General features: G+C 45.5%; 1 protein-coding gene across 2 annotated transcripts in view; it reads left to right on the forward strand.

Moving 5' to 3' along the window:
- LOC144784313 (ankyrin repeat and fibronectin type-III domain-containing protein 1-like) overlaps window positions 1-22,910 on the forward strand; it is a 2,450,348-nt gene that overhangs the window by 2,102,876 nt on the left and 324,562 nt on the right. For both annotated transcript variants that reach the window (XM_078663012.1, XM_078663013.1), the window contains one exon: window positions 7,762-7,956. In XM_078663012.1, coding sequence (XP_078519138.1) covers window positions 7,762-7,956 — 195 coding nt within the window. The remainder of the gene's footprint in view (window positions 1-7,761; window positions 7,957-22,910) is intronic.

Genomic DNA, 22,910 nt, shown 5'->3' on the forward strand with positions numbered 1-22,910 from the left:
CACAATCCCACACCATGCCACACAATTTCATGCCACACAATTCCACTCTACCCAACACAATTCCACTCCACTCAATTCCACTCCCCTCCATGCCACACAATTCCACTCCACTCCACACAATTCCATTACTCTTCACACCACATAATTCCATCCACCACACACAGTTCCACTCCAAACCATACAATGCCACTCCATGGCACATAATTCCAATACAGAAAATTCCACTCAAACCACTCCTCACCACATAATTTCACTCCATTTAACCCAATTCCACTACACAGCATGCCACACAATTCCCCTCCAATCCACGCCTCACAATTCCACTCTTTACCACATTATGCCACTCCATGATACACAATGCCACTCCATGCCATACAGTGTCACTCCACTCCATGCTGCACAGGCCACTCCAGGCCTCACAATGCCACTGCACTTGATGCCACACAATGCCACTTCACACAGTGTCACACCACTTCATAGCCCACTCCATTCCACTCAAACAAAGCCAGTAGATCACACAGAGGCTTTTCCAATGCTTGTTCTCATTACCAACGCAAAGGGGGATGTCTTAAAAATGTTTGGAGTAAACTAGTTCATAGGGAAATTAATTCATTCCCAAGTGGTAACTGAACAAGTTTGTGATCAAGTGAAACTACAGGTTAATATACTGAAGGGTGATTCTCTTTTGAAAATATCATGGGAAAAGGAAAAAAAGATACTCTCCAAACATCACCGACGTGGTATGACGTTTGTATCAGGCCTTAAAAAACATAAGAAATGTGTAGCTGATGGTGTGCCAATTTGATTCTTGTTGGTATCTTTTCACAACATAATTAAAAACCCATTTTGTATTGCGAAGTCATTGTGTATCAGGACAGGTTTTCATCTAAATTCACCCTCCACTTACCACGCTTTCCTTTGAGCATGTGTAGCGTAACAAAAACATTGTACATTCTACATTTTGTTCAGTATGATTAGTACGAGAGAATCTATGCCATTCTTCTGGTCTTGTCATTTTTGGAAAATAAGACAGACAGGTATTAGGAGTGTTCCGGCCTTTGCCCCTAGGATTGGAGTCCTTCATCGCCACAAATTTCCCATAATGGTGTCCATGTACCTGTTTTTTAACAGTAGATACTTTTTGACTGCGTACTCCGCTTACTGTGCTACTCTTGTATAAGGCATGAGAGACCGTGCGCACCCTCTCATCAGTGTCACTGCACAGTACGCAAAGGGGAAGTATCCCTGTTCTCATCGCAGATATACTCCTGTAACACCCTTTGAGGAGGGCAGCATGTGATAGGTTCAGCCCTTTAGCGGTACAAAAGAGGGTGGTGATGGACGGAGCATCTGAATCAATCAAACACTCACACCCAGTCAAAAGATCTGGGTTTAATCCATCACCGTTCTTTAGCCCACTCTGCCACCCCAGTTCAGACATGGCTATATGTAAATCAGTCTGACCATGTGCCTCATGGGAACAGTCCAGCCCGAACTGCCAAGCCATGTCTTCCTTGGACCGGAAACAAGCTTCCGAGGACCGGTTTCTGGCATTCCAGCCGTCTTCAGCCCGGCTTGCTTGAATCCAGTGGCAAAGTGAGCAAGGGACTCACGTCTGAGCATACCCTGCCACACTTATGGCGGCCAAAAGCGGTACAAAAGAAGGTGGGGATGGACGGAGCATCTGAATCAATCAAACACTCACACCCAGTCAAAAGATCTGGGTTTAATCCATCACCGTTCTTTAGCCCACTCTGCCACCCCAGTTCAGACATGGCTATATGCAAATCAGTCTGACCCTGTGCCTCATGGGAACAGTCCAGCCCGAACTGCCAAGCCATGTCTTCCCCCACCGGAAACAAGCTTCCGAGGACCGGTTTCTGGCATTCCAGCCGTCTTCAGCCCGGCTTGCTTGAATCCAGTGGCAAAGTGAGCAAGGGACTCACGTCTGAGCATACCCTGCCACACTTATGGCGGCCAAAAGCGGTACAAAAGAGGGTGGTGATGGACGGAGCATCTGAATCAATCAAACACTCACACCCAGTCAAAAGATCTGGGTTTAATCCATCACTGTTCTTTAGCCCACTCTGCCACCCCAGTTCAGACATGGCTATATGCAAATCAGTCTAACCCTGTGCCTCATGGGAACAGTCCAGCCCGAACTGCCAAGCCATGTCTTCCCTGGACCGGAAACAAGCTTCCGAGGACCGGTTTCTGGCATTCCAGCCGTCTTCAGCCCGGCTTGCTTGAATCCAGTGGCAAAGTGAGCAAGGGACTCACGTCTGAGCATACCCTGCCACACTTATGGCGGCCAAAAGCGGTACAAAAGAGGGTGGTGATGGACGGAGCATCTGAATCATTCAAACACTCACACCCAGTCAAAAGATCTGGGTTTAATCCATTACCGTTCTTTAGCCGACTCTGCCACCCCAGTTCAGACATGGCTTTATGCAAATCAGTCTGACCCTGTGCCTCATGGGAACAGTCCAGCCCGAACTGCCAAGCCATGTCTTCCCTGGACCGGAAACAAGCTTCCGAGGACCGGTTTCTGGCATTCCAGCCGTCTTCAGCCCGGCTTGCTTGAATCCAGTGGCAAAGTGAGCAAGGGACTCACGTCTGAGCATACCCTGCCACACTTATGGCGGCCAAAAGCGGTACAAAAGAGGGTGGTGATGGACGGAGCATCTGAATCAATCAAACACTCACACCCAGTCAAACGATCTGGGTTTAATCCATCACCGTTCTTTAGCCCACTCTGCCATCCCAGGCAGCGTACTCCGCTTACTGTGCTACTCTTGTATAAGGCATGAGAGACCGTGCGCACCCTCTCATCAGTGTCACTGCACAGTACGCAAAGGGGAAGTATCCCTGTTCTCATTGCAGATATACTCCTGTAACACCCTTTGATGAGGGCAGCATGTGATAGGTTCAGCCCTTTAGGGATAATTCACCACTCACTATTAAAATATAGGTTGGCATTCTAACCTTCCAGTCAGAAGATCCCTTGTTGATCTGGGAAAGGAATCACTTACTTAAGTATTCCAGAAACACCTCTCTGTTACCTGAATATTTCTGGGATATCAAGGCCCTGTCACTATGTTATGAGTCTACGAATTGGTTGGTGATGTATGACGTTAGGTGATTAGAAGTTGTGTTGCACTAGCAGTACCATAAAAGTCTGAATCTTTCCCTCCTTATGGAACTAGCAAAGTGTAACCATGGCGATGTTTGCTGCTCTGTAGGTTGGCTGTCAGTTACAATTTTGAAACCCAAGGCAAACAAATCTTTTCTTCACTTAGGTGTAGTGGGGAGAGAGGGACTGCTTTTACTGTTGCTCATTGGGGTTCCGTTTGCATAGTTCATGATATATTTAGGAACCATCTTCAACACTGTGCTGTCTGGACTGACAAGGCAGAGAAAACAGGGTCTGCGGTGCCGCTCAACTGTGTTTCCTGAAAGGGCATGTCACATAAAATGAGGAAATGGGAGCACTCCTCCACTGTGCTCTCTGGAAGGTCTAGGGACAGAAACCACTGGGTTGGGGTTTCCCTGAGTTGTGCTCTCTGAGAGGGAAAATCATTGAACACGTAAGGAGTGGGCAGTGCCACTATACTTTGCTCTCTGGATGTTTTAGGTACAGAACCCATAGGCAGGAGTGCCCCCTCAAATGTGGTCTCTGGCAGGGCACATCACAGAAACCATGGGGCGATGGGGATGGTCCTGTAAACCATGGGGAGATGGGGATGGTCCTGTAAACCATGGGGAGATGGGGAGGGTCCTGTAAACCATGGGGAGATGGGGTGGGTCCTGTAAGCCTTGGGGAGATGGGGAGGGTCCTGTAAACCACGGGGAGATGGGGATGGTCCTGTAAGCCATGGGGAGATGGGGATGGTCCTGTAAACCATGGGGAGATGGGAATGGTCCTGTAAACCATGGGGAGATGGGGAGGGTCCTGTAAACCATTGGGAGATGGGGATGGTCCTTTAAACCATGGGGAGATGGGGATGGTCCTGTAAACCATGGGGAGATGGGGATGTTCCTGTAAACCATGGGGAGATGGAGATGGTCCTGTAAACCATGGGGAGATGGGGATGGTCCTGTAAACCATTGGGAGATGGGGATGGTCCTGTACACCATGGGGAGATGGGGATGGTCCTGTAAACCATTGGGAGATGGGGATGGTCCTGTAAACCATGGGGAGATGGGGATGGTCCTGTAAACCATGGGGAGATGGGGATGGTCCTTTAAACCATGGGGAGATGGGGATGGTCCTGTAAACCATGGGGAGATGGGGATGGTCCTGTAAACCATTGGGAGATGGGGATGGTCCTGAAAACCATGGAGAGATGGGGATGGTCCTGTAAACCATGGGGAGATGGGGATGGTCCTGTAAACCATGGGGAGATGGGGATGGTCCTGTAAACCATGGGGAGATGGGGATGGTCCAGTACTGTTACCTCTGGAAGGGTTAGGTAGAGACATCATTGAGCTGGGAGCTACATGACTAGGCCGGTCTCTAAAAGGATAATGCACAGAACCCATGAGAACAGGACATATCTTACTGCTCCTCAATACTGGAAGGGTCTTGTGTATCTTTTCCTGATTGTATGATATATGTAGGAGTCTAGTCTCGGACAAGATTAGTCTCTTATTCTGGTGCCTCCGCCAAGGTGGGTGATCTTCCGTTTCTTTCCTGGCATACACAGCACATCTTCTATGTCTGAAACAGAGGTGAAATCACCCCCCTATTCCTCAAATCTCAACACGGTTCCAACGTTGGTCATAAGCTTTAAATCTTTAATGCAGCTAGGATCTTAATTTCATTACAAAAGCAAGTGCTGAAGGTTTGTTAGTGACGTGAGAATGAAATAACCCTTTTGGTGATGATGTGTTTTCACTCATTCTTGGCCAAAAACAGCATCGGAGATGATTATTTCTAAAGTTAGTAGCTCCTATTTAGGTTGCCTGACCAAGCCAAGTCGCGTCGAAGCATTTTGAGGTACAGATATGAATTTCTTTCTGTTAAGTAAAGCCTAGTTGTATCCTACCATGAACCTTAATTAGCAGAATCTACATTGAAGTCATTTATTACACCTAAGGTTTCGTCATTAAACGTGGTCTTATTTCACAAAAAAAGTTAACATAAGGTCATTTGTCTCTAAACACTCACTCTTTCATTCTGAAGACCATCGTAAATGTCCACGTTTCACAAGAGTTTGTCATCCCTGCTTCATACCTGGATAACCTGGATAATTTGTTCACATTTGGTCAACCTGGCTGTGTCTGATTTTCTATATTTTCTACACGAGGATACAGATTGGTCCTCTCACGAGGTTTACTCTGTGCTTAATTTGAAAAAAGGTAGCTCCATGCCCCTTCTCAGGAGACCATTACCGATTGCCCCTGCCAGCTCTGCCAGTTACAGTACAAATATAGCTGCTAATAACTGCACTCCTACAAGATGACAATCCAAACTATTCCAGGACACCCAAAGCTGTAAGAATGGCATGGGATGCAGGTATTATTCATTTTTTTTCGACATCAAAGTATTAAACACTGTTGTTGCACTTATCTAAAAAAATTTGCCAGACAGCGCCACCATGTGGGTGACTGTCATTGTGCTGGTGTTGAGAACTATGTGCAGGTGCCGAGCGCCGGAAACCACCAGCTCAAATTTAGCTCTGGGCCGTTTACTGCACTGTTGTCCTGATCTAGAAAACTGCTTTCTTACTTTTCTTTGCTCGGCACTGTCACTTGCATCAGTCATTACTAACAAATGAAAGGATTTCTCTTATACAGAAAGATCAGAAACCTGGTCAAAAACGTTTTACAGAGCGATAGAACTGTGGATTTCCGAACACTCTTAAAAATTAAGAAAGTTTTTGACAGTCACCTGGGCTATTCTCCTTAATTCTATATGCATACATTTGTAAATGCAATTGTAGGTTCTGATATGTAGATTTCTCCATAATTATACCTCCCAAATAGTGTCTGAGTCCGGCCGAACTGACGGATTATGAAATTGTTTCCTGATTAGTAATAGATAGAGACAGCTCAAGCCCTCAGAAAAAGCATGAAAATATGCAGAAATGCTTTAAATTGCTACCGAAAAAAATGTAATTCTGGGAAACAACTAACAAATATGTAAAAACAAAGCCATAGCTGTATTTTAGTGTGTCCCACTTTAATGCGAAAAGTAAAGAAAAAAGTACACCCAGCACTCGCTGTATTTATTTGCCTTCAAGATTCCTGAATGTTCTGAAAGCATGTTAATTGAAACACCTAAATGCCTCGGCCACTCACACACTTAGCCTCTTTTTGAATCCTCTGTGTATCGATTACCATCACTCATATTTCTAGTCAACATCTTTGTGTTACAATCCCAGGCTCTTTGCTTACTCAATCGCCTCTTCTCGGTTCCCTCTGTGCATTAGTGTGCCCTTAAAGGCATACCAACACTTGTCGCATTTAATTTTAGAGGACAGGAAAGTCAAGGTGACTGAGTAAACAAGGTTGTTGGATTTCCTGCAAAGACTCATTATGCAGGCCCCCTTCCAATCCCAGCTTGCTCATAAGGGCTGCTGTTACAATAAAATACCACACTCACTCAGTGTTAAACTTTGTCACAAGAGTCTGATGACAGTGGTAACTCTCACTTCTTAACACAACGTATGCCTCCTTCCCTTTGTAGGCATAAACACGATTTCTCTTTGCCTAGTGACACAAGCAGATAACATTGTGTTAAAACTTTCCGAAATCAGCGAAAAATGTATTTAATGTCCAAAACCCTTTTTCACCTTTACAAAATATCGAAAATCTGCAGGGAAGGTAAAGAACCCTTTTTCCAAGGAAACATCTGTACAGCATGAAGATTGTCCTGAAAATTGACTTCAAAGAGGTGGTAAAAATGAAAAGCTGTCAACGTAAGGAAAATGTATAGGATGTAGAGACTATGGGCCTGATTAGGATGGTGGTACCCTAACGGAGATTGGGATCGCCCGACATAGTGTCGGGGGTCCCACAGGCCAAATTACAATGCGACCGCCACGGTGGCGGTGGAATTGTACAGGTTTTCCATTGCGGGGGTGCTGCTATCTGCAGCACCTGCAGCAATGGAAAAAAGGGATGTGTGACACATCCCTGTACTATGTGACAGGCACCACACCCAAAGAAAAGGGTCCAGGTGAAGGAGGAACCCTAATGTCCATCCCTGCCAGCCTTTCCATGGCGGGTGAACCGCCATGGAAAGGCTGGCGTGGAGGGATAATCCTAATCCCAATGGTGATGCCAGGTAGGCACCGCCACCATTGTAGGTATTGGGAGGGCCTCAGCAGCACCGGCAGGCTCAAGGAGCTCATCGGATGCGTGGCGGTCGGGCTTTTTGCCCGCCTGCATACTGCCTGCCATCAAGATCTGGTGGGCGGAAAGGCTGCTTAGGATGGCGGGGAGACTGCTTCCGACAGCCTGTCTGTGGCGGTCTCCCCGCCATCCTATTCAGCCCCTAGGTCATACTTTGCCCTGCGTTCATCTACAGTTGTTTAGAATCCATGGAGCAGTTTTAATTTAACATGTATTTTTATTTGGTCAATTCCAAAAGATGAAGATGGATGTAGAGTCATATAGAACCTGTTTTGGCAGATGGTTCCCTATTTCCCATGGAACCTTTACTGTAGATGCATGCGCACAGCCACACACATGCAGAGTTAGTACTGATGCTAGTATAGCCAGTAATCTTTATTTTTTTAACTCTCAACCCCACAGTTATGAGCATGGAGAGCCGCTCACTGCACTTGTCTACTCTGGTGCGTGAAGCTGAGCAAAGGGTCAATGATCTAACAGCTCAAGTCGTGAATGAGGTCCCGACTGCCGACTGCACAGAGAAAGAGAAGCAGCTCAAAGCCTGGGAGTGGCGATACCGGCTTTACAAGCGCATGAAGGCGGGGTTTGAACATGCCCGTAAGTAGAACTTTGCAAGGGGGGTTTAAAACCAGTAGTCGGGGAGGGGGGATTTTAAATGTAAGGCTCTAATGTTATTTTTCCTTGTTGGGTTTTATGACTGATTGTCAGGAATCCCTTTACTTTACAACATGGTGTGTGGAACCAGAACACAACTAAGGATTACTGCTGGACCAGAGATAACAGGTGATCCCTACATTTAGATCTAACACCTCTAATGGGAGACTGTGATTCTGACATTTCAAATGGAAGAGGTTTCTTGTCACTCTGATGCCTTTATTGGAAGAGTTTGTATCTTGTATGTCCTGGACAGCATTTTGTTTGGCCTCAACATGATGAGGTTAGATTTCATATTAGTAAAGGGAAGGCTTAGATATGATGACTGCGATAGAGTAGTCTGAATCAGATGTCTGTAATGTGAGACTTTGGTTCAAATTCCCATTATGAAAAAATCTGGTCACATTTCTAACACGGGAGCGTTTGGGTCAAATTTCTGTAAGGATGGATTTAGTTAGATCTCTGTAAAGTGACGTTTTGGACACAGTATCGGTGTAGAAGGCCACGTTCATGCCATCAACCCTCTAAAACACATATGCATTACTTCTCACTTGTTAGAGCTTTGAGCACAGTTTCTATTTGTATATTTATATCTTAGTTCCCAGCTACCTTCCACGTTGGTTCCATGCAACAAAAAAACATGTTTAAAATGTTGCTTCCAACTTCCTGTTCAATTAAATGTTTATTTCTATTTGGTTGATTTGTGGTTGTTGTGCGGCAAAAATTATAACATTTTATTGAAAATAAAAAAATACTGTGAACATTTTCAGCTTAAAAATGGTTCAAGAAAGCGAGGTCGGAGGAGGACAGCGATATGAGGAATGGGAAAGTAAGAAGCTTTTGTTCATCTTCAGTCTCATAGAAATAATTGAACGATTTGATTGAACGAGTCCTAGATCAATCTGCACAGTTCTCGATGGGGTCAGACTTCTCAAACAATGGAGTCATTTGGCCTACAAGCCGGCCGGGAAGGGCTCAGATGTCTACAGAAATTGAGTTAAAAAGTGTAGATCGGAGGACCTTATTTTGGATCGACACCTTATATAAGGGAGCTTATTTAAGCTTTTATTCAACCCATACTTGGCCCCATGAGCCTCTCACACATTCTCATATACTTCTTTAGCTCTCACAAAGGAATCACAAATGTGTCTGCTAGGGTGGCCTATGTTTGTATCCATCTGTCCTTTCCATTTAACTCGGTGTGAATGGATTTGGAAACTAATCAGTCGGGATATCTTCTCCCCATTCCTTCCTCACTTCCCTGACTTCTTCAATAAATTCACAAATGGAAACAGCTCGGTGGGAATTCCTTTCCCCACTGATTTCTGGTGGCCGGTAAAGCTGTCTGTGTCTGTTCCTCCATGCATTGTACGGAACTGCCTGATTGGCATTGGCTTATTGTGCCCTACACCATTAGGATTCTCACAGCGTGAGATTTTTCACCTCATGTTATCTTCAATAACTTGCATTTGGTGTCTCCCAAGCAACTGCTGTGCACCATCATCAATGGGTATTCCTTCACTACTATAGCAATATATTCAGTCTGGTCTGGGGCTAATTCAATCCTAATTCAGTAGGGCATTGTGGGTATGGTCTTTGGTGGAGTTTTTCTTCCAGGACCTAAATCAATGAGCATTTTCTGCTCTACATAAAGCCGCCTTCTCTGCCTCATATTCCGGGCTAATATTGATTGAACTGGGCTCATAAGATTGGGTTGCAATGGAGCGGTATCATTCATTGTGGTAACTGTCCAATTTTAGGTGTCCCCTCTCTTCCGCTCTGTGAAAGCATGCCTGGCGCTGACATGTGTTCCCCTTATCTAAAGAGTCCTCCTCTACTGGAGTTGCGGGGATAGCACAGGGAGGATGGAAACCTGTGACTTCTGCATGTGGTGGGCCTGCCAGACTTTTGGAAGGGGCTGAGATACATTTCCGAGCCTGTGTGACTTGACCGCTGTTGGGGGCAGGATTTGAGGTCCTGGCTGAATTATCATAAATCCACTGCTACTTGTTTAGTGCAGGCATAGTGGGTGCGCATACCAGAACACGGAGTAAGGGTTGAGGCTTGCAGAACTGGAGGGATCCGCAAAACACTGTACTAAATAGACCAGTCGTACAGTAATTCAGGAGTACAATAGTTGTATCACAGTAGCTGTAACACAGTCAAGGAAACCAAATACCAATTGTGCAGGTACAAACAGTTGTGATGGGACTGGTGATGAATGCCCAGGAGTGTCACATATCACCTGTAATCAAAGTCAAAGTCAAAAGAGGTCTTTATTTCGATTTACATCATAAAAGACATACTACACAATACATTATACATTCGTGGATAAAAATGGCCTAGAATAAGCAATAAAATTCATAAATATGTAACAAGTTAAAACCAGAAGTAAAAGGATATTAAATATATTTAGCAAACACTCGCGACTAATACAATCCATAAAAACCATCTAAGCACAATCCAATGTACATAGAATAAAAACAGAGTTTACTTGAATCAACATCATATGCACTATTTTATTAAAGACTCATATTCCGGGACCGAATTCTCCAGGCCCAACTGACAAATTTAGTCACACCTATAACAATAGGTTTTGAAGTGTCAGATTTCAAGATTCTTCTAGCGGTCTGTGCGGATCTGGTTCCCAATAAACAGCATACGGAACTTAGCCGTACAAGTCTTGGTTGTAGATACATAGGACAACAAAAGAGGAACTGTTCAACAGATTAATCCTCGTCCACACAAAAGGGACATCTATCATTACCAGATAGATTCCAGTTTTTCGTTAGCCCTCGGAGCGGAAGGGAGCCTACTCTGAACTGATGATACAGTTTACGATCTAAAGGTTTTGTGATGGTGTAATCGTTCACGCACCACCCGTCTCCCTGAAAGGATCCTGTTTTGAAATACTGCCAAAGTATGAGATCAATCAATACTCATCTTCTATGCTCAACATTTCTCAATATGTCAGCCTGAGCTAGCATAATCCAAGGCCTCAAGAACACTTGAGAAGGTGTGTTTTTCCATTCTAGCATGAGAAATCGCATTACTCATCAGGGTCTCATCTGGGGCTCATCAGCTGCTCAGCATTGTGTCCTAAAATGTGATGCTTGCGTTTCGACCCTGACATTACCAAACAAATACATTTGATCTATATTAGCCGTAATGTCAGTGTCCAGGTCTCCATGCAGAGGTAAGAGGGCCTGGTAATGGGCAAGGCAATGCCTCCCGTACAGAGGCAAATGGAAACCGATGTGTCAAAGAAATATTGTTTTGCTTTAGTTTAGCCATCCCATCCACATGCAGTAGATGGTGAGAAGTCCAGAAAAGAAATGTGCAGAGCTGGATAGTGGTCACAATCTTGATGGGAATGCAAGCTCTTACTACCTAGATACAAGTTAAGATCGCCTGTACAGGCTGGCTTTTTTACTTAGGTCCATAAGTCAATGCCATATTTTGCTTTTGCCATCAGTAGTGGAGAGAAATTCTTCAAGTGACTAATTCAAAAAATCAGTGTTTTCCAAACACAATTAATGTAGAAGCCAACTCCTTTTTGTTTGTGCTGCTCTGTAGCCATCTGCTTGCTCTTTCCTAGGAAGATTTGGGTGGGATTTTTGGGAAACTAAGAAGAGCGCATGCTGTTCTGCTCTATAAGTAAGAAATAGGTTTTATTATTCCGTCCTACTTTAGTGTATGCCCATTTTCCACTTACACACACTTTCTATTAGCAAGATACATTTTCTCCCAACACTGTACCATATTCAGAAATGTAGGGGCTTAGAATGGGTGTGGGAGGGCAAAATTGACATTTCAAGTGTTATTTGCCATAAGATTCTTTGCTTCTCAATACAGAAAAAAACAGCGAACAGAATTACACCAAACTCCACATGTAAGGAGAACTTTACTCAAGGAGTACCTTTACTTGATTTGGTATAAATACGTTCATTGTTTTTTATAAAAAAAATTAGTGTGTAAAAGTGTTCTGGTCTGGCTTGAAAAGGTTACATTTTAGAGATATCTGGGCCAATACTCAACACGATGAACAGAGCACCATGTTTGAAAAATGTTAAAGCGCATAAGCAGACAGGGTGACCACCAAGGAATCCATACAACATTAAAATGACAAATCCTTTTGATGTATTTGCCTATCCGACACCTTACCTAAGTCTTGCTGGCCTTCTTGGTGTCTCAGTATTCATAAATCTGGCACCAAATTCATCCCAGGAACACACATAGAAAAGAAAGAGTTTCATGCACTGCAACTGTGCTTGCCCATCCCCCACTGTTCATGGACTTCGGCCAACCTACCTTTACACGTGTGCTCTGGGTGTTGATCACGCATGGTGGTTAGGTTTAGGGCCTGGCTAGAGGCAGTGCACTGTGAGGATTGGCTCTAAATACGATTTTTGGGACATAGAACACTTAAATGTGTATACTACTATTATCTCCCAAAAAACCCTTTCTAATTCTTCCCTCCTGTATCCCTCCTTTGACTCATCCCAAACCTCATTTTATTGCTAAGATCTCCCTAATCCATTTCCAGAGACTCTTCCATCCTCCAGCTCTCCTTTTACTCATCCCAAATCTCATCTTACTGCTATGATCTCCCAAATAATACTTTCTAGACTCTTCCATCCCTCCATTATCCTATTCAATTAACAGACTTGCATGCCCACCACTCAAATGAGCTCATATTTCCCTGTACTACTCCACCACTAATCCTTTTTGGGCTATGGAGTAGTGTGCTATTCTCCGAAAAACGCATTGATGTCTTGTCTGAGTAGTAAGCACTATATAAATACAATTACAATACAATAGAAAAACAGAAAAAGCAGATACACAAAAACAAATATAATCATTGATATCACCAATTATGTCATTTGACATACCTTGAGTGATGCCATATGTAATGTCAAAGGCGGAGCAGTGGAGTTTATCTAATCACAACTGGTGAATTTTAGTTTTTTTTTGTGAACAATACCTGGACATTTATTGTACTTTTTTCAGTGCATTTGTGACATCAAAGTATAATATACTGACACCGAAATGAAATCTCTGTTGATACAAAATAGATGACTGATGAGGGAAATATTACCTCCGCTCAATCAAATGTGGAGGGATAGTGGTTTGTGGTATGTGCTTTAATAATATACGTTGGTATTCTTATTGTCTCACTTAAACACCCACTCCCATGTACTCTTCCTGTCAATGCTCACTATCCGCTTTAGATTCTGTTCCTTTGCAGATTGACAGGTGCATACATATCATAAATCATAAGAAAAACCATATTATGACATTGTTTTATAAGCCTGTGAGTCATGGATAAATTGACAGCAGCTCTACACTCCAAGTCAATGTACTATTTTAAAAGCATTCTTAATAAAATCAGTGATAAGGAGAAGACTAAATAGGTTGTGTTGACATAAAGCTGGAGGGGCCAAAGGTAACATTTAGCACCACACTGGCACTAGAATCATTGTTTGCAAAAATATTATCATAAATACAAAAATACTTAATGACATCCTTCCTGAAATATTGCAAATATAAAACAAACAGCTTGGCAACTGTTAGTATTACGTTTTAGGTAATGGAAGGAAATGTCGTAGTACTTCATAAAAATACCAAACAAATGTGACATAATACTGAAATTGTAGCTGTAATGTGCAAATATAGATGACATAGAAATCATAAAACAATATCACTTGTTGATGTTACAAGGGCCAGTCCAGGCACAGCTGGCAGGGATATACAACTTCATAGTCAAATAACCTTTATTCGGTTAAAAATAAATATACAACTGTTAGACCTGGCATATCTTGCCGTGATTACCCCTGACTTTTTGCCTCTATCTCCTTTGCTTTTAGATGCTTTGGGTACTTTGCCACCGCTGATCAGTGTCAAAGTACAAGTGTTCCCTGTGTAAATTGTAATGGTAATAGGTTGGCCATGATTGGTATGTTTGCCTTACCAGTAAAGTCCCTAGTGATGTGCACTGTGTGTGACAGGGCTAATAATGCAAAGGTGCATGGAGAAGGAAACTCAGGCCTGCAGTGTAGGGCCGGCGCGCAGTTTCTAAGTTAGCATGTTGTCCTGACAAGTGCAACCACTTGTCAGGCCTTACTTTCCCTTTTGCGTACATAGTGGGCACCCCTGTGGTAGGTCTCGGGTAACCCCTGGGCAGGGTGCAGTGTAAGTAAAAGGCAGGACATATACTGAGGTGTGTGCTATTTTCTGACAGTGAAAAACACTCAATTTTGTTTTCCACTGGTGGAAGGCCATCCTGCCCATAGGACAGAATGGAGGAGGCTGGGTATTGTGTTTGTTAGCTTAGTTTCCCATAAGTTTAAAATGGAGAGGTGAAGATTAGTATGTATGAACTCACAGTGTCATAACACATCTTTCTATGAAAGTAGTTTTGTCACTGTGTGTTCAGAAACCACTCTTTTAGAAAGTGGCTGAGTTTTGTGCTTTAAGCATTTCTGTGTGCCTCTGCTGAATGTGGGTTGACTGTCTGGATCTGAGAGGTGAGAGGAGCTGGGGGAGGTCTTGACCCAGGCACCAGGTTGAGATGGCACCAGGCTGACCTGCATCTGGAGAGTAGGCGGAGGAGAAGCCCCGGGAGGTGTAGAGGCATGGGTTGCTGCTAAAAAACAATTGACCTGTCTACTAGTGAGTGATTAAGGATCCAGACCCCCCCGCCCTCCCCCCCCTATCAGAGGGAGAAAGTTGACACTGGGAGAGAGACACCGAGAACTGATTTAAGCAGGGGTCAGGGACCCCTGAGCACAACGAACTTCAAAGACATGTAGAGGTATAACTATGAGAGCCTAGACCCATGAACGTTGGAATAGAAATGGATTGAGACTGAAAAGGCTTGGACCCATTTTTTATGGTTTGGAGGAACCTCTGCTGAGGAAGAAACAACTGAAGAGACTGCTGGGAAGGACCGACCCTTGCTTTGTGATCTGGGGCTGGTCTGCAGTATGCTGTTTTAACCAAGGAAGAGATTGTTGGGACTGTGCTTGGTGCACTGGGCCCTCCTGCTTGAAGGAGACTGTGCTTTGTGCTGTGTTTTGTTACCCCAAGGCCGAGGTGAGCTAGCTCCCTGTTTAGAAACCCAGGAACATAAAAGTTTCCGGAGAAGTATCAAGCGACGCAGTGGGCGCGTGTTGTGGCAGCTTAAGACCCTCGGAAGGTGTGCCCTGTGATCTTGGACACACGGAGGAGAAGTGAATATCGGACGCGCTGGCTGCGTGTCGTAGTGCACAGGAGGCATTGGTGAAGAGCGCCTGGTTAACGTGTGCATCGAAGGTGAAGTGAGACTCAGACGCAATGGGTGCGTGTCGTGGTGCACAGGAGGCGTTGGTGAAGAGCGCCTGGTCAATGTCTGTATCGAAGGTGAAGTGAGTCTCGGACGCGCTGGGTGCATGTGGTGGTGCACTGCAGGCATTGATAAAGAGCGCCTGATCAGCGTGTGCATCGGAGGTGCAGTGAGACTCAGACGTGAAAGGTGTGTGTCGTGGTGCACAGGAGGTGTTGGTGAGGAGCATGTGGTCAATGTGTGCATTGGAAATGGAGTGAGTCTTGGACACGCAGGGTGTCGGGGTGCACCGGAGGTGCTGATGAAGAGCACCTGGTCATCAAGGGCACCGGAAGAGAAGTGAGGCTCAGACACGCTTAGCATGTCGAGGTACGGCCGAAGGCGTTGGTGAAGTGCGCCTGGATATCAGGGCACCAGAGTTGGAGTAAGTCTCAGTGAAGCAGCGTGCGGGCTTTGGTGCAACCTGGGACTGTGGAGGTGATCGGCTGATCATTGTGTGCACCGGAAGAAAGTGAGTCTCTGCAGCGCAGTGTACGTCTCTTGGTGCCAACTGAGACCGCAGGAAGGAGTGCCTGGGGAACGTGCACTCGGAGTCGATGTGAAGTCCCATCAGCGTTGTGTGTGTGGCTTCGTGCCAGAGGAGATCCGGAGGGTGCTGTGGTGAACGTGCACCCGGAGTAACGTAATCTCAGAGGCGTGGGGTACGTGTGCCCTGCGGCTGCCTGAGACCTTCCTAACAGTCATAGCCCAGACCGGCAGCCCCGGAGGAGCTGAGCTGACAGGCCGAGCCGCTGAGGTCCATTAAGAAAGTTCCGCACTGAAGGCCCAGTTTCCTGAAGGAGGAGAGGAGAGTGGGGTCGCGCCCCCAGGTAATGTGGATCACTACCTGGGCGGGGTGTGGGCTCGAAGGGACACTCTCCCGGCCTCTCAGTCGTTCTGGCGACGTGAGCCTTTGCTTCGGCTCAGATTGGAGCGAGTACTTACCAAAGGTGTGGCAATACTGGGGCCAGAGCGAGAAGCTGTCCTTTATGTCATGGGGGGCAACTGTTATCGAAGAGCTTGACTGTCGTAATACACATTGCCAATATTGCTGCTAACAAACTGCCGGATTGTCTTATGACGCCTGACATTATTTCTGCATAACGAAGTACACAATTGTAGCGCTACGCATTGCATTATTTCTCCATTGCAAAGTACAGGATTGTTGTGGCCCCCATTGCATTGTTTCTTCATTGCAAAGTACATGATTGTAGCTACGCATTGCATTATTCCTTAATTGCAAAGTACATGATTGTAGCGGTGCGCATTGCATTATTTCTTCATTACAAAGTATGTGATTGGGGTGTGACACATTGCATTATTACTTCATTGCACAGTACATGATTGTAGCGGTATGCATTGCATTATTTCTCCCATTGAAAAGTACTGGGGTGTATCATTACGCATTGTATTATTTCTCCTTTGCCTAGCACAGGATTGTATCGTTACGCAGTGCACTATTGTTTGTCCATTGCAACGTGTGTGATTCTAGCATTGCGAACAGCATAGCGTTTTGAAAGCGGTAGTTGAGATTTGAGCCTATCAGCCAGCCGGAACGAATATTACCCTTTATTATATGTTGTCTTTTGTATCGTGTGGTCTGATTGTATATCTTTTTGTATAAAGTTTATACTCTTATCAAACTTGTGTGGAGTTCATTTGTGGTGTCACCAGTGGGTTGCTGTGAGTGTGGTTGCACAAACTGGACACTCGTGCCTTGGAGATAGGCCTGGCTGCTCGTGCCAAGCTACTAAGGGGGTGAGCAGGGCTATCTCAAACAGGGTCCTTACTTGGCTAAACATTGTGTGAGGAGTCCCGGGTCTCGCATTTGGTGACAGTGGTGCATGACTTGGAACCTGGCTTCCAACAACGACTTGTCTGGATAAGGATCAATACAACGAACAGTTCACAGTGCTTTCATTCCTATTTTTGTAAAGCGCAAACATATCACTCCTTAAGGCTTCAAGGCGCTTGGTGCCATGGGGGAGATTAAGTGAGCTATTGCCCAGAGTCACATGGTGCTGAGCTGCCGCCGGCGATCGAACCGTGAGCCTCCCGCTCTGGCGTCACCCGTTCAGGCAGCTGCACCATATCTCTCCCAACTCATCCAATGGAATATGTGACTGGTAGCTCCTCGGAGAGAGGTCCAAAGATTTAAAGATACCACAGTAACAACCACTCATGAGCGTTAATTGCTGGTGTGATTAAGGCTTATCCCGGGCGGGTAACTCCGCTCCGCCAGCAAAGTTTACAGAGTTTTGCCTACTCCGCACTCTGTTGAGTTCAGGTAAACCTCCGACTCCGTGGCGGAGTGGAGTCAGCCGGTCCCTCCACCCTCCCTAATGTAATTATAATTAAAAAAAGGCACTTACCTGCTGTTGTTTTTAGGAAGTAAATATGCTTTAAAAATAATTCACACTAGAGAACAAAACTAATTCTGCCACTGAAATCATTTTATCAGGATCCTTGAGTTTAGAGCTTGTGTTCCTATTTAATAAAACCGTAATAGAAGCAGGGAGAAACCTTGTTTAGCACCCTGTGTCAAGAGGTATACAGCTGGTGATCATAAGCCTTTACTTTTTAACATTGCTCAGGCCTCTTTGGCAAGAAGAAATGTTATCCTTTGGTACAGAGCCTAATCATGCGTGAAGGAAACTGGAGGAAATAGAGGTAAAAAGATTTGTATCCGTAGACACCTCTCTCCAATCATCCTAGAATTTGCTCCAAAATATTCACATTTGTCATTTTCTCAGGTAGCAAAAGATGAAGATGGCTAATGAACATTTATAGAAAACCTGAGAACTAGGCAGTACACTGTGGTGTTGGGTCGAATCCATGGGTGCTGGTGTTGCGATAAAGTGACATGAATTAATGCGATAAACAGATTTTCCAGGGGACTATTTGTACGAGGCATGCTAGGTGATGATGAGTCGTTGTTTTGCAAAAACACACTTGTTGGGTTAGGTCAAAGCTATTGCTTGTTTGCTTGGTTTGCATTCTCTACACCGTTGATTCCAACAGCAAAATCTGACATTCAGGGGGAGATCTTACGCCGCCTTTGCTTTACAAAAGTGAAGCAAATCATCACAAAATTCTTTTTCCACGTTATTTTCCAGAGCTAAACTTGTTCCACACTAGAAATAACGTGAAAATAATGAAACATGCACTGCTTTGTTTACTTAGTGCTACAGGTGCATACCATGGAGCATGGCCATTTCCATGCAACCACCCAAGGTTTCTGACCCTAAACCCAACATGCTCTTTTGAAGCAGGTGCAAGGAAGGAGAAATATTTTCATTTTCCCTTCCTTTTCCGACTTTGTACATGTGCTGAACTTTACAGCACACATAAAAAGAGGGAAAAGGGTTAAAGGCAGTCTATGCATGGAATTTTGGACTGGAAGGATAACCTTCCAGTACAAAACCTATGCTAGACTTCCAGAAACACCCTGTCACCATGACGCTAAGGTGTCTCCATTGCGTCCGGCAGCTGATTTCACTCCGGCGCTAGGGAAAGGGGAGGAGAGTGCCATGTTTCTGTAAATTCTGCACTCTCCTCCTCTCTCCTTTTCACGCAGTGCAGAATTTTGAGCTGCTACACAGCTCTGCTTGAGTAAATGGTAAATGTGCCCCTCATAGACTACTAGTATTTGTCCTATCACAGGACTCAGCTACCACCATTACAGTCACAACATTCTTTTAACTATCCAAAGGCAACTCCGGGATAGCGGGACCTGCATGGCACTGGGTGAGTGGTGACCTTCAGCGCACGGAAAGGGCCCTGCACTTCATGCCAATCCCCCCGCCCCCCACTTTGGTTACTCCCCATACAGGGGTGACTGTTGACCCTCCTTTGAGGACTCAGGGACCCAACTCCTGTTTTTCTTTCATCCCAGCTATCTCCGTGGACGTTCCCGACCTGCAACATCTGCTTCCACTGCTGTTGATGGTGTATTTGTTTTCTCTGGGTGATTCAAAGCCAGACATAATGTACCATGTGTGGTTATGAGACACTGTACATGTTATACTATGAAATTATTGAGATGGGATCCTTTGCTTGTAATATTGGTCCAAAAACAGAATGCTTATGCACTCTATTGTTGGTCGTGAGATGCAACCTGTCCTTTTTAGGTTTCGCCCCTGCGAATCGATCGCGAAGCGATCGTCGCAGCGAAACTTATTGTGATCGTTTCTGCTTTCAAGGAGTCAAGGGAGACAGGAGACAAGTGATGTGCACGCGCAACCTTCCGAACTGGGATCAGGTCGCGCGCACGCTTCCTGTCTCCCATGGCTCCTTGAAAGCAGGCACACATACACACACACACACATACAGCCCCCCACGCGCACACACACACCTAGAGAACCCCCGGCCCGCCGCGCACACGCACTCACATCCACATAGAGCACTGGAGGAGGGGTGCAGGCACCGGCAATGTGCCCCGACGGCCCCCCTTCCCACTCGGAGCTGCACTCACCGGTTCTCTGGCTGCCGGTGTTCTCTCTGGTGCGGCGGCTGCAGGCGGGGGCTCTCTGCTCCTCACACCGGAGCCCCGCCTGTTCCTCCAGGCGGCGGCTCTCCTCCTGCGGCTGCGGACGCTCTTCTTGTTTCCCACTGAGAATAACTCTGTTCTCTCACTCCCCTCATCTTTGAACACATTTCTACGCGTCCCTCTGAGGCAAGCGATCCCCGCTAATGGCTTTTCTTGGGTTCGGAGGCATTGGCTTAGACGGTGGCGCGTGCTCGGGTCCTTAAGCGTCCATCGGATCATTGGTTAGAGCACACAGTCCCACGCGCCAGGGTCGCGTGACCGCGGATCACATGCCGGGAGCGCGAGCCCGCACGCAAGGAGAGGCCAGTCCCAGAAGAACGCCTGCGGGGCACGCTGTCACAGGCCGTTATGTGCATGCACATTTATAATCTGTGTGAACTTGAAGAATCCTCCAGGCAGGGAGAGGCCCACTACAGACGGTATGAAGTGATATATAAAAACGTAAACCTGGCGATTGTCACGCGTGCTGCTGTCTCGGCTTGCATGGCTGCTAGACAGAGACTTGCAGAGGCAAACACGATATTCAGAGCAAATGAACATCTGCTCCTGGTACGGAAGGCAGGGAACATTCTCGAAGTAAAGGGGGTGCCACACTGGTGGAAGGAAGTAAAGAAACGATCTCTGCTCTATGCCTTTTACTTATTCTGTTTGTCCCTCCCCCTACACTGGAGCATATACTGTCTACCATCGTTTTGCTTGCACGGCCTGTATGCTTCCACCACTCCTATTTGGAAACTACTGTTTTCTTTTCCTTCCAGCACACCACGAGGCTACGTGTTTTTTCAAGCTCTCTCCCTTATGTGCTACTTCCCTCCACTGAACACCCAGTACCCCTTGCATGCTCAGTGTTCCTCTCTCCATTGTGTGCTGCTCTCACTCGAGTGTGCTTCTGCCCAATGCCCTGTATTATTCTCTCCTTGCACACTGCTCTCTCCTGCCTGTTCAACTCCGCGCTCTGTGTTGCTTCCTCTTTCATGTGCAACTTTGTCCCTAGAGACCCCACAAGGCTTTATTTGTGTTTTATCCTGGCCATCCCTAATTGTCTGCCATCACCTGCTCCTCCATTGCGCCTCAACACATCATTTATTTGCTTTTATTATTTTTTGGGGAAAGTCTAGTAGCTTCCATTTGCTGCTGGGATCTCTGCTCCATCAAAAGTGGTTTTACTGACTCTGCATTTTTTTTATTAACCAATCTAAGTGGCATCTACCATCTTCAATCAGTCAATAAAAAACATGGAAAATGGCTCCAGTGTCATATTGTTGGCGCACACCTTCAGGTGATGCATTCTCACTTACAGAAAGGCTCAACTGGCAAGAGGAGACCCATTATTGCACCTTTTTTTCTTCTTCTGCGATGCAGTGCTGTAATGGTTACAAATCAATTATAATACATATAGCACAACTAGTTACCATATGGCTCCATGTCTTCTGCAGACCTGTCCTGCCTTTTTAGTCAAAAGCCCTTTACTTGCTTTCAGGGGTGAAAGTATTAATCCCACAGAACTCACTTTACATTGTATTCTGATTCAGTCCTCTATAGCGGGGTGTGACGCAACTCAAGAGCCGGCATGTTGTCGTGAAAGTAATGGATCGGCTAATGGCTACCCTATCTGCAGAAGTGGAAACCATGCACTATATAGGGTACCCCCTCCTCCCCTCCACACTCCAGGTCATCAAGGACTCTTCCCAGTCCTACCCTACAAACCATTCATTGCATTTGTTAGTCTGATTAGTTCAGTAAGTGCACAATCAGACTACAACTCCCAGAATGCATTTGGCTATCACACAGACGTTACGTACTAGTATCCGTACTACTGAACTTTAGTGAGGTGATCACCCTAACTCCACATGACACTATGAGGTTAACTTGGGGACAAAAACATGAGATTCACTTTATTTTTCGGATTATTTCGCAAACCTCAGACCTAGTTTTCAGGAAGTTTAATTTCTGTTTTCTATTTCTTTTCATTAAAAAGTGGGGGCTTGCAGCCGACTTCCAACTTAAACTAAGACTCACCCCTAACTGTTGCCGGTCCCCCAACCACGTCCTCACCCCAACTCTAAACCTGAGTCAGACCCATGGTGACCCTAACACCAGCACTCACCCAGACACTTACCTCAAACCCAACTTTCTCCCTTCCTTCGCTTAAGTTAAGGTTAAGATTTAACTTTAGGATAAAGTCCTATGGTTAAGGGCCTCAACCCTGTACTTTTTCCTAAAGCTAAATATCGCACCAGCCACCACACTGACATTTACCCTGCACAAGGTTTTGAGGAGATTTTTTTGCAGTCCAGATTTTTTCCTCTAAGCGTTTTCGCCCGAGAAAGTGACCTTTCACCTCAGTCAGCACATCACATGGCTCGAGTCAGGGTTTCTCGTTCCTCTCCCCTCTAAGCCTAGTCTGGACTAATGCACCTGCGGCATATGTCTCTGCAGCCTGCTGCTTAGCTCCCACCTTGGGATGCTCTGCATTACTATATAATAACGCCCGATGTTTCTGGTTTAGGTCTGAATTTGGACAGCAGAGCTGTCAGACAGACCCATTGCTTACAATATTCCTAGAATGGATTTTGGGTACATACCTTAAAACCATTGGCTTCCTACGGCAAGCAGCCTTCAGCCATTGGCTGAGAGTTTGCCAATCACATTGGCTCAACGGAAGAGCCTTCATCTTTCAAATAATGTTTTTGGCGGTTTGGTTATATCCTTCAATCTCAGTAACGAGGTTTGCTTTGGACTGCATTAGGAACTACTTTACAACTTTAGCTCTCTGTCTATTCCTTTTGGCTCCCTTCCGTGTGTCGCTCTGTTCTACCTCTCTATTCGCCTCACCTAACCATGTGCGCGTCTCATTCTCGCATCCTGACATTCTCTTGTATGCCCCTCCCACCCCTTTTTCCTTCCCATGTGCGCTTCTTGTTCCTCCATGCATCAACCTCTCATCTCCCTCCATCCATTCCCTGGCATTACTGAATGTTTGAG

This window comes from Lissotriton helveticus, chromosome 10, assembly GCF_964261635.1.
Source record: "Lissotriton helveticus chromosome 10, aLisHel1.1, whole genome shotgun sequence".
NCBI classification, from domain to species: domain Eukaryota; kingdom Metazoa; phylum Chordata; class Amphibia; order Caudata; family Salamandridae; genus Lissotriton; species Lissotriton helveticus.